Source organism: Chenopodium quinoa, unplaced genomic scaffold (assembly GCF_001683475.1).
Source record: "Chenopodium quinoa cultivar QQ74 unplaced genomic scaffold, ASM168347v1, whole genome shotgun sequence".
Taxonomy (NCBI): domain Eukaryota; kingdom Viridiplantae; phylum Streptophyta; class Magnoliopsida; order Caryophyllales; family Amaranthaceae; genus Chenopodium; species Chenopodium quinoa.
The window spans coordinates 2,757,347-2,773,329 of NW_018745617.1; the positions used below are offsets into that span (position 1 = coordinate 2,757,347).

Here is a 15,983-nt window from a genome sequence, read left to right on the forward strand (position 1 = left end):
TCGTTGGCAACAGGGGGTATTTTATTCCGAACATGAGTTGATTTTATTTTAGACTATTTTTTCTATAAATAGGGGACGTATCTCCTTGTTTTCATTCATTCACAATCATTATTCCCAATCATCTCTCTCTCTAAAAGCTAGAAGCTTTCTTTCTCTCTATTATTTTTCTAAACTTTCCCTCTAAAAAAATTCCACATTCATTAGTTCTAGACACACCTAGCTAAGTTCAAAGTTGCCTTTGCCCTAGACGTTAAAGGTTGATAATTTCTGAGGGTTTGGTCCCAAATCCCTATTTCAATTATTTAATTTGATTGTTTGATTTAATATTTTCCTTGAAGTTACTAACGTGTGTATTTTGTTATTAGAAAGATATAAGAGGCATCCAAGTAAGTAATTTAATTACTTTATTGATTTTTTGATATAGGAAATCATTGCTTAGATTATTCCTAGTATCATGTTAGGATGTTTTTATTGCTTCCTAGTATCATATTCAGGGTTAACTAATATTTATGATATTATGTATGTTTAAGATGCTTCATATTTCTTTTCTAATATCATGATAGTATCATTTTAGGGTTTATGATTTGATCTTTTATGTTTAGTGACATGCTAAGTTTTGTTATTAATCTTGTTAGTATCATGCCTAGGATCTTGCTAATATTATTATGCTTTATTCATATTAATATGATAATGATTGCTATATGTTGTTTCTTGATATTATATTATTGTTATTATTGCTTGATCACGCCTCTTATGCATGTTTAAAGGGAATTTGTATTTGTAATCACTCTTAATAAGATAATTAAGAATCTTGTTTAGGGTTAATATAATTATATTTCAAGTGATCTCCAATAATAGATTTGTTTATGCATTAATATTCAACCAATATAGATAAACAGATTTAGGGTTAACCTATTGATTGTATGTTAGATAGTCAGAAAGAGTACATAAATACGAGAAGAATAAAGTAGAAGCCTATTATTAGGGCAGTTTCAATCTCTAGGTTGGATTTGTACCTTCATTCCCGAACATCCAGTCATGGTTCCAGAACTATTGGATTTAGCGATCTCATGGATCGTTAAGGGTCGTAACCTTCACCATGTGAACAGTTTACAAGTTCCTAAAACTTGTTGGTGACTCTTTTACGCAAGCTTCCTTTCCTTTGGACGCAATCATGCTTAAGTGTATGATAACACTGGGGCTTAAGTGTAGGATGCTTGAAATATGCCCTACACCAGACGTGCTATGGTGGCTGCTGCTGTTCGGCCTCCCTTTCAAAAAAAAATTATTATTTTTATTTTTCTGTTGTTTAATCCTAGATATTATTATGAATCATGAGTTTTGTGATGGTTTTATGATGATTGATTTTAAGTATGATGTGAAATAGTTTTCAGATTTTGAATTTAATTAAAAAGCCCCAATTTTGAAACCCAGATTTATAAATAGTTGATTATTGAAGGAATATGATTTAGGGGGTTTAAACCTTTAATTTTAGGGTTTTAAAGTATAATTACATCAAGTCTTCATGAATTAATATTGCTAGAATTTTAGTTAGTAAGCTAAAAATTAACTTTCTTGAAGGAATTTTGACTACCCATTAATTGGGATTAAAGTATAAGGTTTTAAATTAATTTTCATCTTGTTTTAATTAAATTATGAGTGGTTTAATAAAAGTATATGTTGCTAGAAATTTGTGTAGATCGAGTAGATTTTAATGCCATATTATGATTTTGGATTGTAGGAGACTTTGAAGTGAGTGATTTCTATTAGTTGTGGCGATTTTAAGATTGTATTCTATTTACATTCTCATACTTAGCATATTTTTGATGATGTAATAACATGCTAGGCTGTATTAATTAATCCCAAGTACTATCATGCTAGATTATGATTGGAAATTGTGATTTGGTTTATATTAGTGATTGAATTATGAAACATGATTTATTTATGATGGATTATTGAATGGAAATAGTTATTTTGGCATGTTATATATGAAACACACTTTTATTACTGGTATGATAGAGAGCATGTTTAATTAAAATAAATGTTTAATTTGGTTTAAAATATTAAAAAGAAATTTTATGATGATTCATATAATTTTTATTGATACTTTAAGCATGAGGAAAGAGCTATTTAAGTGTCTTTGAATACGAGGAATAAATTATATTTTGGTGACTTATTGCACTTAAGGTGTTTTCAACACCAAGGGATAGGATTTGTGGCGCATTATGCGTCTAAGGTGTCTTTGACATCGAGGTAGATTTAAAAAGGGTTCAACATTAAATATTATGTGTTCACTAATTATTCAAGAATTAAATTGGTATGTTTGATTGTTTGAATAATTATTATGATTATGGTTTGAGAGTCATCACCAAGTCTTATAATATATAAATAACGTAAAGTGGAAGAGATTATGTACCAAAACTCTTGGAACGTATATACCTTGAGTATGAACATATGGAGGGAGTTATGTGACTATATATTTTATTGTAATTTCTACTGAGAGTATAAGACGTTGTATTTTCTTTTTATTATTATGTGCGAATTCCGCCACTTATGAGTGGTTCTTTTATACTGGCACGGTTAGCTCCCGTGTTAGTACCCCTTTATTTGGGCAGGTTAGGGGGAAACCCGGTCGATGCGTAATCAATATAAATAAACTATCTAGTTACTTAGTTGATAAGTATTATTGTATGTTGTGTGCTTGTAAATAGGCGCAACAAGGTAAGCTGTGTATTGATATGTGAAAGCATGTTAGTGTGTTTAAATACGCTTATATACTCATCTTTGCAGATTTTGTGTTTGTTGGTCTTGTCTTTACCTTGGCCCTATGATGACCCATTTTTATTGAGAGTAGTGGAAACAAGTATAGAGAAGCTTTTCAGGTGATGAAGCATTTTCATGATGGGCATGAGTGAAGAGTGAATCATGCTAGTTTTCATAAGTTTATGATATGTTTATTGCTTCCATTATTTTACTATATTATGTTTGTGAGACTAACCCAAAGGTTTTTTAATTGGTTTGGTTTTGATAAGGGCCTACAATGGCTCCAAGTTGTAGGTTGGCTTTGTTTTACTTTGGTTGAGTTTTTAAGTTGAGTCGTTTTGAATGTTTTTCAGATAGTCTTCCGTTGTGTGTCTTTAATAGTTGCCTTAGCCGTTTTCATGGTAGTGAATGTCTTAGATTTTAGTTTTAAACAGAGCAAAACAGGTATTTTAAAGGAAAGAAATTTCTAGGGTGTTACATGTAACATGACCGAACGATTAATAAGATTGAAGGCATTGAAAATCCAACAACAATGTAGAAAGACCATCAGAACCACGATCCTCGATCAACTGATTCACTACAGGAAGAATTGCCTCTCCACCTGAAGAAACCCCTACACCAAATTGAATACCATCAAAGTAACATCCTAAAGACTGGCCAACCATAATAGCGCCCACCTTCAAAACCAAATGTCGCCAAATAGTACCCACAGCAATAGGACGACTACCACCACCAGGCTTGACAAGTGATGTAAGAGGAGCACTACCAATATACTCTCTCAGTTTCATAGGACATCTTTCAGATAGAAAGAGATTAACCACAACAGAAATAGGGTCAACTAAATCATCTGAGATAGCCACAACAGCACCACTCAAGCAATATGAGCACGTAAACCGTCCCTACCACATGATGTGCCACTTGGAAAACTCTTAATCTGATAAAAAACAACAACAGAAGTAGTAACGAGATGAAGGTGGTTAACAAATATATAAGGCAAGGATGGATCTAGAGACGTAGGGTGTTTAAACTATAAATCCACGAGAGTGACATCATTATAAGGAGCAACGCCTGAAGAAGAAAGTATCCGGAGTGAAGCGGTTTAATGGCCATCACAAAACTTCCTACAACATTGCTTGATATTACGCTCTTCCAAATCAAGGTCCTCATCATCAACCACTGAGAAAGTAAGAGAATCCTCTACCAAAGTATCCATCACAAACTGCAAATTACCACCTGGTGCACTCCAAGAACAAATAGCACGGGAAAAACTCTCTTCTTGAAGTCGACGTTTTATTGAAGACTTAAACTCTGAGCTGCTCCGCGGACGAAAGGTTTTAAGGGTGCAAAGAGGTAACAACAACAAAGAGACCCAACTAGAAATGTCATCAGGCTTAGAGATCACCTTATCAAGAGCACCTTTCAGAACCTGAAAAAACCCCAAACGACACTTGGGAGGAATATACTTCATAGTACGAAACCCCTTAGAGAACAAACAATCAAGAAGTGCCACATCAAAACCACATTGATGATTTTGCACCAATCTACCCATGTGTCCCAGCCGAGCTGTAGATGAGGGAGCCTGCAACTTGGAGAAACCATAAAGCACAAAACAAACAATACCATCATCTTCATCCGGGGTGACACAATATCATCCGCGCTATGGCAACACTTAGTATGATGCATATGTATTTTGTAGCAAACTCCATATAACCAAGTCCCCATACGCAAAAAATTAACTTTAGTCTCTATGTAAACAACCAAATCAAAAGAATGAGAATGTCGAGTGATATCCCGCCCGCCTATATAACAATGAGGATCACAAAGATGCTTGAAAAGAGAACTTCTAGTAAAGCCATTACCACTTCCATCTTGATAACCACTAAGACCCACAAAGGTACAATGAAACTTCACCACAACAGCTGACATAGCTACACATACCGCAAAAAACTACAACAGAAACCAGCTGCATGAAATACCTATAAAACTGAGACATAACAACCGCAAACTTCATAAAGGCTAATACACTAGAAAAGTGCTACTGCTCCGTTAAATTAGGACCCAACCAAACCAAAACTACACCAAAAAATGACTAAAAATACTCCCGAAATCCTTGATAAATGGCAGAAAAATACGCATGAAACACCCCCAATGTACGTCTGAAACCGACACACAATGTCGCAAAAAACACCAAAAGAATGTGGCTGAAAATTAACACAAACGTGACTAGAAAATTTACCTCATCGCTTCCTGAAAGAACGCTGACAAACCTCGAGAAACTGAACAAAACGCCGGCAAAAAACCAACCAGAAAACAGCCCAGAATACCGCTTGAAACTTGTGTTGGAAGTAGCTTGAAACTCGCCCAAAACACAAATACAAAATGCCTGAAAACAACAAAAAAACGAAGGCAATCTGCCTTGAAAATCCGTCGCAAGAAAACAACCAAAACACACCCAGAAACTGCGCCAAAAAAACAAGATTTTCACCTAAAATTATGCCTGAAAAAAGCCCCTAAATACAATTGTAACCGCTGGAAAATGGAAGCCCTCGCCGAAACTATTAGCGCTTGGAAAATGGCCGCGATATGGACGTGGAACCTGCCTGAAAATTGATGCGGAACTTGCCTAAATGATGCCTCGAAATTGCATGAATTGAACTAAAAGTGCCTAAAATTTGACAGAAATTAGACATGAAATAGACGAGGTAGCTGGAGCCGTCGCTTGACCTGACCCTGCGCCGGAGATGCTGTCGGAATAATGACGTGGAAGCCTTACTACCCGACCCTATATTATTATTATTATTATTATTATTATCTCAAAAATAGACAAAGTCATACAACCTACAAAAAAATTAGTGGGAAGCCGAGATACAATCTGGGCCCCCACTCCTCTAGCTATTGCAAATCCTATCCTAGTGAAGATATGAGCTGCAGCACGTGCCCTAATGTCTTGAGTCTTCGAGAACTTCTGGATTCGCTTCAGCAATGTAATAGCCTCCTTTTCTAACTCCCCAAGAGAAGAGAAAGAGAAAGGAAGGAAGCCATATCTAATTGCTCGACAACTGGATTCGTACTTGACCTGCTTCCGATTGGCCGCATTAGTCACTACTCCTCCAGGAACAAAGTCAGATAGCCCAAACTGTGTCAAAGGAGAAGACCTTGTCAAGTCAACGCAAACATCGCGACCACGATCCCAAGAATAAAGTAACACATCTGCAGGTCTGAGGACCCCGTCGTTCCTTCTAGATAACCCAATGTCCAACTCCTTTCTAGCTAAAATCCTTGACCGATAGCAAACATCAACAAGGGTATCCCGAACAACATTATGCCGATGTTTAATGCCCACAATACCAGCACAAGACACCGCATAATCACAAAAAAAAATCCCCAGCAAAAACCCTCGAACAAGCAGAGCACGACGTCGTGATAGAGAATAATGGAACACCCAACCGGTAGCACAACACACAACGATAAGTAATGGCATTCATCGTTTGACACAAACCCGCAATAGGGACTGCCCGAAGCCAAGCAGAGGTGTGATCTCCCTGCTGTGATTTCCATAATGCTGATTGTCGAGGAGTCAAAGAATAAGCAGATTCGACAGAAGCGGTAACCTTTGTGAAATATATATCTGCCAATTTCTTCATGAGTTTAGGGGCAGCGACCTCACTAGGATTACTCAAAAATTTTAGACTCCACTGTTCAATTAAACAGAACCAACGCGTCCTCAAAGGCTCGTCCAAGACCGACAATGTCAGCATGTCGTATAAGTTGTGTTTGCAAACCAGCAGACTGCAACCGAGAAGCAAGAAAAACATAGTGACGAACATCACCTGAGAATAAACACTAAGCCCTCCGAACGCAAATGGTAAGGTGGCAAGCCGCCACTGTCAATCGCCAAACCTAGGCCTTGATAGTAACAATACGCTCCAAAGAAGATCGAAGAGCCCCATCGAAAGTGCGCTGAGCCGCCTCAAAAGTACTAGGAGGACAAGTACGTAATGCAAAGTAGAGTTTAGACACTCCGGTACATGCCCTAAGTAACAACAACTCACATTGAGGATCATCCAACATAGCGACCTTATCCATAAGGGCAATGGTCTTGGTCACTCTCTGCATCACAAGCTCACCACTAAAACCAGAATCGGAACTAGCGGGACCACCAAGCAACTTAACACCACGCAAAGATCGAGCAATATTAGGTGGAGCAATATTATTATTATTATTATTATTATTATTATTATTATTATTATTATAAAAGTCGCACAACCTATAATAAATTAGTGGGAAGCCGAGATACAATCTGGGCCCCCACTCCTCTAGCAATAGCAAAGCCTACCTTAGTGAATATATGAGCTGCAGCACGAGCCCCAATGTCTTGCGTCGTCGAGAACCTCTAAATCTGCTTCAGCAACGCAACAACCTCCTTCTCTAAATCCTCAAGCGAAGAAAAGGAGAAGGGAATGAAACCATATCCCATCGCTAGACACCGAGCTTCATACTTAACCTGCTTTCGATGAGCCGCATCAACCACAACCCATCCCGGAACAAAGTTAGATACCCCTGTTTGTGTCAAAGGAGAAGACCTTATGAAGTCGACACATACGACACGACCACGATCCCATGAATAAAGTAACACATCAGCAGGTTTGAGGGCCCCGTCATTCCATCTAGATAATCCTATGTCAACCTCCTTTCTTGCTAAAATCCCAGATTTGTAGCAAATATCAACAAATGTATCCCGAAAAACATTGTACCGATGTTTAATACCTACAATGCCAGCACAAGACACCGCATGGTCGCCGAATACATCCCAAGTAAAAACCCGAGAGCAAGTAGAGCACTGTGTCAAGATAGAAAACAATGGAACACCCATCCAATAACACAGCACACATCAGTATGTCTTAGCATTCATCGTCTGACCCATTCCATAAATAGGGACTGCCCGAAGCCAAGAAGAGGTGTGATCACCCTGCTGCGACTTCCACAATGCTAACTGCCGAGGAGATAAAGAAAAGGTGGATTCTGCAGAAGCGGTAACCTTTGTGAAATATATATTTGTCAATTTCTTCATGATTTTATGGGCAACGACCTCACAAGGATTACCTAAAATGTCAGACTCAACCGTTCCAGTAATAAAGTCAGATAGCACTGATTGTGTCAAAGGAGAAGATCCTGTCAAATCTACACAAACATCGCGACCACGATCCTAGAAATAAAGTAACACATCTGCAAGTCCGAGGGCCTCGTCATTCCCTTCAGACAACCCAATGTCTACCTCTTTCCTTGTTGAAATCCCAGAACGATAACAAACATCAACTAGGGTACCCGAACAAGATTATGTCGATGTTTAATACCCATAATCCAGCACACGACACCGCATGATCACCAAAATCTCCTGGAAAAACTCTCGAACAAGCAGAGCACGGTGTTGAGACAGAAAACAATGAAACACCCAATCGGTAACATAACACACATCGGTAATTCTTTGTGTTCATAGTCTGATCCAACCCTGAAATAGGAACGGCCCGAAGCCAAGCAAACGTGTGATCTCCTTGCTGAGATTTCCACAATGCTCATAGTCAAGGAGATAATGAAAAGATGGATTCTGCCGAAGCAGTAACCTTCGTGATATGCTAATATCTTCATGAGTTTTGGGTAGCGACCTCACTAGGATTACTTAAAAATCAGACTCCACCGTGTCATTAAACAAAGTCAAAGCATTTTCAAAAGCTCGACCAAGACCAACAATGTTAGCATGTCGTAGAAGCTTTGTTTGCAACCTAGAAGGCTATAACTAAGAAGCAAGAAAGCATAATGCCGAACATCACCTGCAAAATAAACACCAAGCCCTCCAAACACAAATGGTAAGGTGGCAAGCCGCCACTGCCAATCGCCAAACCCAGGTCCTGAAGTAGTAACAATACGCTCCAAAAAAGATCGAAGAGCCCCATCAAAAGTGCGCTGAGCCGCCTCAAAAATATTTGGGGAACAAGTACGCAATGCAAAGTAGAGTTTAGAAGCTCCGGTACATGCCCTAAGTAACAATAGCTCACACCGAGGGTCATCCAGTGTGAGCTATTATTATTATTATTATTATTATTATTATTATTATTATTATTATTATTATTATTATTATTATTGTCATTATTAATTAATCAAGTCTAATTAGTAATTATTAATTCTAATAATTGTGAAATAATGATTTATTATTATTAATCACTTCCTATTAATTAGTAATCAATGAATGGTATCTATTACTCTTTAATTATTAATTTTAATTAATAACTAATGAATACTCTCATTTGATTGTAATAGAGGGGAGGATACATTTGCTTGTAGATAAAATGACATGCCAAAGAAAATGGTTGTTGTGATAGGGGTATCCATCATGTGGCTAACCAAACCCATCAATTATTAAAATTCTCTAATTATAAAGTAAGAGTTAAAAGTGGGATTTTGTATGTAAGCCACCCTGGCCTACTAAGAATTTTGACACCCATTATCTAATAAGAGTAATTCTTTGTGGAAAGAGTAGTTTAGCTAAAATAAATAAAGATTGGATGTACACATCAACATATGTATTTTAGGAAATAAATTAACAAAGGTACAGAATCAAGTGCAAAAGGTAAGAAACTTTTCTTTTTTGGCATTGATTTCTTACCTTTTTGCACTTGATTATGTAGATTTATTTCCTAAAATACATAAGCAAAAAAAGTAAGAAATCAATAATTCCTAAAAAAAAAAGGTAAGAAATCAATATTGATTTTATACTAAAGTAGGAAATAATATAAGAGGTTTTATGTTTACATTTTAGGATGAATAGACTAGTTAATTTTGTTTAACCAAAACCAAAGTGTTTGTGTTTTTTATGTTATAAATGTGAACAATCACCCTTAGAGAAAATGGCTCTGGTTTTATAATGAAATCATAAGCTTTTAACTAGTGTACTATATCGCCGACATACCACTTTTTTTTTTTTTTTTTTTTTTTGTTATTGTTGTACATTTAACAATTTTCTTTATATGGACTACAACATGTGCACAATAAATTTAACTACTCATTTCATGCCTTTAAATTAATTTTTTTATAGGTAATTAGCCATGATAAAATTCATGTGTTTTATATCATACTTAAATAAATTTATGTGAAATAACAATTAAAATTTTAAGTCACTACTCTATTATTAAAACAACAACTAAAAAATTAAGTGCAATACTTAACATATCAAAGGTAAGCAAGTATAATACAATACAATTATTGTAAAATAATTAATGACAATGCAAGTAAAGTACAATAATTATTAATGACAATAATTGACAATAAAAGACACAAACTTTTGTGTTACTTAAATATAACAAAGCCACATATCATATATGGATAACTGAAGCGAGCTTAATAAGTCCAATATAAGCATAATCCTAAGGATAATTGAAAGTTTACATAAAATAAAACGACATAGATATGAAACATATAGATAAAAGACATAAAACTATAATGCTCAGCTATCTAGCATGCAAGCTACTTCATGAACAGAAGGTCCATGACAGGTATGATAATCCGGTGGCAAAAATTTTCAAAGGGAGAGATCTAATGATAAATTCTGTTCTTCATGTGATATTGTAGAAGTGCTGCCAACATTCAGCTTCAAAGTTAAATCCAAAATACATTTCTTCCTATTCTTCCCCTTTGCGTTAGAACTTTCTTCAGCAAGATCATTGAATATCCAATAAGCATGCTCCTTTTTATTGGCTTCTTCTGGCACTTTTATTTCAATAGAAATAGTTCTTGGGCTCTCTTCAATAATGTTACACATTGTTAGAAGTGATGATTTTTTATTAATTCGTTTCAATTATTTAAACTTAAAATGTATAAATAAACTTGTCTGCTTTTATAAGAACTTGTTTTATATGTAAATTTACTTAAGCTATTAAAATTCTCGAGAAAAAAAAATGTATCACTTTTGCACAAAAATAATAAAAATACATAGAATGATATTTAAAATTAAATAAAAAGAAACATAACAAGTACCATATCCAATTCTTACAAAAAAACGGAGTATAGAAATGAACAGGCTTCCTCATTCAAGTGAGAAAACACTGAATTCGTAAGATTTTTCTTACACTAACTTCATCGTTTCTCTTAAATTGATTTTTTAGGAGGGTGATTGAAATTTATCGTGCATGTTTGAAAAATTGAAGAAATTAATAATTCAACTATAATAAAGAGGATGAATTTAAATTATGCAGTATGTTCATATACTCTTCTGGTATGAGCCGTATAAATTAACGAATAAAATAACATACAGTTAAGCACAATAAATAAAATAAATATATAAAACTACGAAGTAATACGTATATAGTAGCATAAATAATGCTTGATGTCGTGATGATTACCTTTATACTTTAATATCCCGTAGCTTTTTTCGGTTGTTCTGTTTGGTACATGAAAATTCAAGGAAAACAACTGGTTAATTAAGTACAAATAAAAGCTAATCAATAAAAAAATACAGAGAGATAAATAAGATGAATGATCTCAGGCTATATGAAAAAAAAAAAAAAATGAGAGATTTAAAAAAAAGTGTACTTTAAAATGATTTCTAACTTGCTCCAGAGTAATTCCATCAGCTTGCATCTCAAGCCAAATTTGTTTAGGGAAAGCACCTGAAATACAACCATATATCCACAATTGAATTTTTAATAATCAACACACACACACACAAACTACACATCTCAAAATTAATAAATTAAATATATTTTTCTATATCAAATTTCATGGATGAAATTGAAATTAGCATTATCAACTTTTTATAAACATGGATAAAAAAAAATATAATATGAATCATCTAATAATAATGTTGTAGGTGGTAAAACTTACTTTTTTCATCGCCATATTTCATAACAGCACAGGCAAACTTACGCTTGAGATCATCAGAACAGTATAACCTCATTTTATTTTCTCTAATTAACGATTGAAAATGGTTGGAGAGAATAAGAAAGGGAACAGGGATGAGGGGGCTGAGAGAGGCGGGTGAGTGATAATAAATAAAAATAATGCGGCAAAAGGGGTATAAATAGAGAAGAATCGAAGTAAATACGCGTGTGTATATCTTATTACACTTTGCCTTTTATATACTACGGTAATATTTCGCACTCATACAACTAAAACTAATGGAGAAAAGCGACACAAAAAGAAAAGAAATCTCAAAGATTGATTTTTTAAATATGTTTGCATTATTGCTATGTAAACAAATTAATATAGACAATTAGGATTAAATTTGTATTCTTTTCATTTATTTTTATCAACACACCTTTTTTAATATTAAAATCAATTTATCAAATAAATAATTATACGACATCTATAAAAGAATACCAATTTAATAAATAGATGAAAATTTGAATTAAATAGGAAAAATTGATTCTTGCAGAATTTACCAATTTAATAATGCAACCTAAGCCCCATTTAAATCTAATAATCCAACCTTAGTATTATTGTAGAATAATCCAAGCTTTGGACAATATTCAATTCTATAAGACCAAATTGACTTGTAACCTTAAGAATAGGGTATTTATTTATTTAAATATGTTTTGAAAACTTTTTATTATATTTATTTTCAAAATTATTTTTAATTTAAAAAAATCATTTTCTCTCTCTTCCTCCCAACCACCTTCCCTCCTGGCTTGTTCTCATCCACCAGCAGTGGCAGACCCACGTGTAGTCATAGTGGGTCCGCGGACCACCTATTATTTTATAAAAAAAAACACTATGTATTAAGGATTTAGCTTGCAGCCTAGTGGTTTTTTCCCATCCTACCACTCATGAGACGTGGGTTCAAATCCCATTACTCACAATTTTTTTTTTTTTTTTGCTTTAGAATGAAAACATAAGTCAGAACCCCAATTCCCCCAAATTAAAACCCTAAGTCCCAAACTCACCTAAATCGAAATCCCCAAACTCCAGCAACCCCGTCGCCGTTCACCGCCTCACCGGCCGTTTTTCTTGCTCCTTCTCAACTTCTCACCGTCGCGGCGTCCTATTAGCTTCAGTCCGTCACTCCGTCAGGCGTTGAGGCGTAGCGTGAGAAGACTGAGAACAGAGGCAGCGTGAGACTTAGTTCAGTCCACTGCCCGCAACCGCAGCAAAACCACTAGCCAGCAACCCCGTCGCCGACCTCGCCAGCAACTTCAGTCGTCTGTCCCGGCGTCCCGCAACCGCAGCAAGGCTCTGCTCAGGCGTGAGTGTGAGGTCTTCATTCCGTACTCCGTGAATTCAATTTTGTTTTGAGGTTAGTTTTAAACTTTTAATTTACATAATTACATTGCAAATTGATTAGATTCTATATCAAATCATCAGCTTAAATGTTTAATTATCAAAATTATCAGATTATATGTATATCATGATTCACGAATTTACTGTATGAGTTGTTTTTTTCTTTTTGGTCAAATTTCTTGATTTTATTAGAGCTTGATTATTTGTATGACTTTATTAGAGCTTGAATCTTATGACTTGATTATCGTCACTTGATTATCTGTATGATTTTATTAGAGGTTGAATGTTGTGATTTGTGAATGTGAGTTGTGGCCGATATTTGACCATTTGAGCCCTATTATTTTATAGTATTATTTCTGTTTAATTGATAAATGATAATAGTTGTCCAACTTGCTTATTAGCTATTGAGAATGGTGATTGCTAATTTGGAGATTTGGGGTTGAAGGATGGATTGAAATTAAGGTTAATGAGCGTTCTTTTGATAATATTATTAGTTTTAATAACTTTGAGAGAACCCTACCTTCTTGTATGATTTATCTAATTCAACATTTAACTTCAATTTCAGAATGAAAAGAAAAACAACTCGAGATATTTCAAGTTTTTTTACTAAAAAAGTGCGTACTCTAAATCCTCCTCCTCCACAAAATGATACTCCTCCTCCACAAAATGATTTACCCTTTCAAGAAAGTGAACCAAGTTCTCCTTTACATCATGCTAGTGAACAACATTCTTCCCCATCTCACAATTTCCCTCAAAATGAAGATGGGCAATCTTTTCCCCAAGGTGGTTCGGATCCTAGTGCTCAAATTGGTGAAGGAAGGTTAAGTGCACTTGATATTATTAATCTTCCACAAGACCCCGGGAAAAGAAGAAGGATGTGTGATTTTCATCCCGATGATAGGGATTTAGTGCAGAGAACATACATTCAAAGAAAGCCATGTCAATCTAAAGATCATGCGTTTCCTCAAACACTTTTTGGGCCGAAAAAACGTCGATTTAATGTTAATTGGTTTGATACTTGGCCAACATGGCTTGAGTATAGTGTTGAGAAAGATTTTGCCTTTTGTTTCATTTGCTATCTATTTAAGGATGGTAACACAGCGGGAGTGGATGCTTTTGTTAATGGAGGTTTCAGACGTTGGAATAGAAGAGACACAATTGTAAAGCATGTTGGTGGACACAAGAGTGCTCACAATAATGCTGTGATTGCTATGAACTTTTTCATGAATCAAATGAGTAGCATTGCCACCGCTTTATCAAAACAAACAGCGGAAACCATGAGTGTCTATCGTAAGAGATTAGAAGCTTCAATTGAAACCATTAAATGGCTATTGTTCCAAGGGTTGCCTTTTCATGGTCATGATGAAAAGGAAAGTTCATTGTCTAGAGGTAACTTTCTTTCGTTATTAACTCTTCTTTCAAACCATGATCCTGAGTATTCCAAAGTTGTTTTTAAAATGGCCCCTGGTAATTGTCAACTTACTTCTCCAAGTGTCCAAAAAGATATAATCAATGCTTGTGCTAAAGAAACAACTAAAGCAATATTGGAAGAACTTGATGGTGGATTTTTTGCTATTCTTGCTGATGAATCTGCCGATGTTTTCGATAAGGAACAAATGGCACTTTGTTTGAGATTTGTTAATAAAAAGGGGGAAGTGTGTGAGCGTTTTCTTGGTATTGTGCATGTTCCTGATACTAGTTCTTTGACTCTCAAAGCTGCTATTGAGTCATTACTCATGGAACACTCTTTAACTTTCTCTCAAGTTCGAGGTCAAGGTTATGATGGGGCAAGTAATATGCAAGGTTCAATCAATGGCCTTAAAACTCTAATTTTGAATGAATGTTCTCAAGCATACTTTGTTCATTCCTTTGCTCATCAACTTCAATTGACACAAGTTGCACTTGCTAAGAAAAACTCAGATTGTGGTTGGCTTTTTGTTGATGTACTTGCACCTCTCTTGAACTTTGTGGGAGGTTCACCTAAGAGGAAAGAATTTCTTCGAGAAAAACAACGTCAAGGGGTTGTAGAAGCATTATCTTTGGGTGAAATTGAATCGGGAACTGGTTTGAATCAAGAACGTGGCTTATGTAGACCTTGTGATACTCGTTGGGGATCTCACTTTAAAACCATTTTGAATGTGCTTGATTTATATCCTTCAATAGTTTTGTCACTTGATTCCATTGCAGAAGTATCTGATACACTTGATTCGAATAAAGCACAATCTATTACACACTTGTTGATGTCATTTGATTTTGTGTTTGTGGCACACTTGATGGTTGATATATTTGGAATTACAAATGCGTTGAATGTGGCATTGCAAAAACATGATCAAGATATTGTAAATGCAATGGTCATGGTTGATGTAACCAAGACTAATTTGTAAAAATTGAGAGATGAAGGATGGGATTCACATATGGAAAAAGTCACTTCTTTTATGGCTAAATATGGCATTGAGGTTCCAAACATGGAGGGGCGATATGTGGTTCCTGGGAGAAGAATGTATAGAGGTAAAGGTCCACAAGTGACTAATCTTCATCATTTTAGAGTTGAAGTTTTTCTAAGTGTCATTGATCTTCAATTACAAGAACTTGAAAATCGATTTCCCGAGGTAAGTAAAGAATTACTTGTGTGTATGTCTTGCTTTAATCCTGCAAATCGATTTCATTCTTTTGACAAAAGAAAGTTAGTTCAACTTGCCAAATTTTATCCCGATGAATTTTCAAGCTCTGAGTTATTATTTTTTGAACATTCACTTGAAAATTTTATTGTTGATGTTCGAAATGATGAGAGATTTTGGAATTTGAAAAGTCTAAGTGAACTTTCTACGAAACTTGTTGAGACGGGAAAGTTTGAAACTCATGATCGAGTCTACTTACTTTTGAAGTTAGTGTTGATTCTTCCTGTTGCAACGGCAAGTGTAGAAAGAGTATTTTCCGGAATGACGCAAGTGAAA

At 35.2% G+C, this 15,983-nt stretch overlaps 2 protein-coding genes across 2 annotated transcripts; one reads left to right on the plus strand and one right to left on the minus strand.

Moving 5' to 3' along the window:
* Positions 1 to 10,108: 10,108 nt before the first annotated feature.
* Positions 10,109 to 11,875, minus strand: LOC110716721. The gene is made up of 4 exons (XM_021895353.1): positions 11,638 to 11,875; positions 11,347 to 11,423; positions 11,157 to 11,194; positions 10,109 to 10,557 (listed from the first exon to the last, which is right to left on the minus strand). Exons 1-4 carry the CDS (start codon positions 11,650 to 11,652, stop codon positions 10,337 to 10,339), a joined length of 351 nt encoding a protein of 116 aa, XP_021751045.1. The 5' UTR covers positions 11,653 to 11,875; the 3' UTR covers positions 10,109 to 10,336.
* Positions 11,876 to 13,904: 2,029 nt separating this feature from the next.
* On the plus strand, positions 13,905 to 15,413 carry LOC110716681 (zinc finger MYM-type protein 1-like). The gene has a single exon (XM_021895326.1). It carries the CDS (start codon positions 13,905 to 13,907, stop codon positions 15,411 to 15,413), a length of 1,509 nt encoding a protein of 502 aa, XP_021751018.1.
* The last annotated feature ends 570 nt before the right edge of the window (positions 15,414 to 15,983 follow it).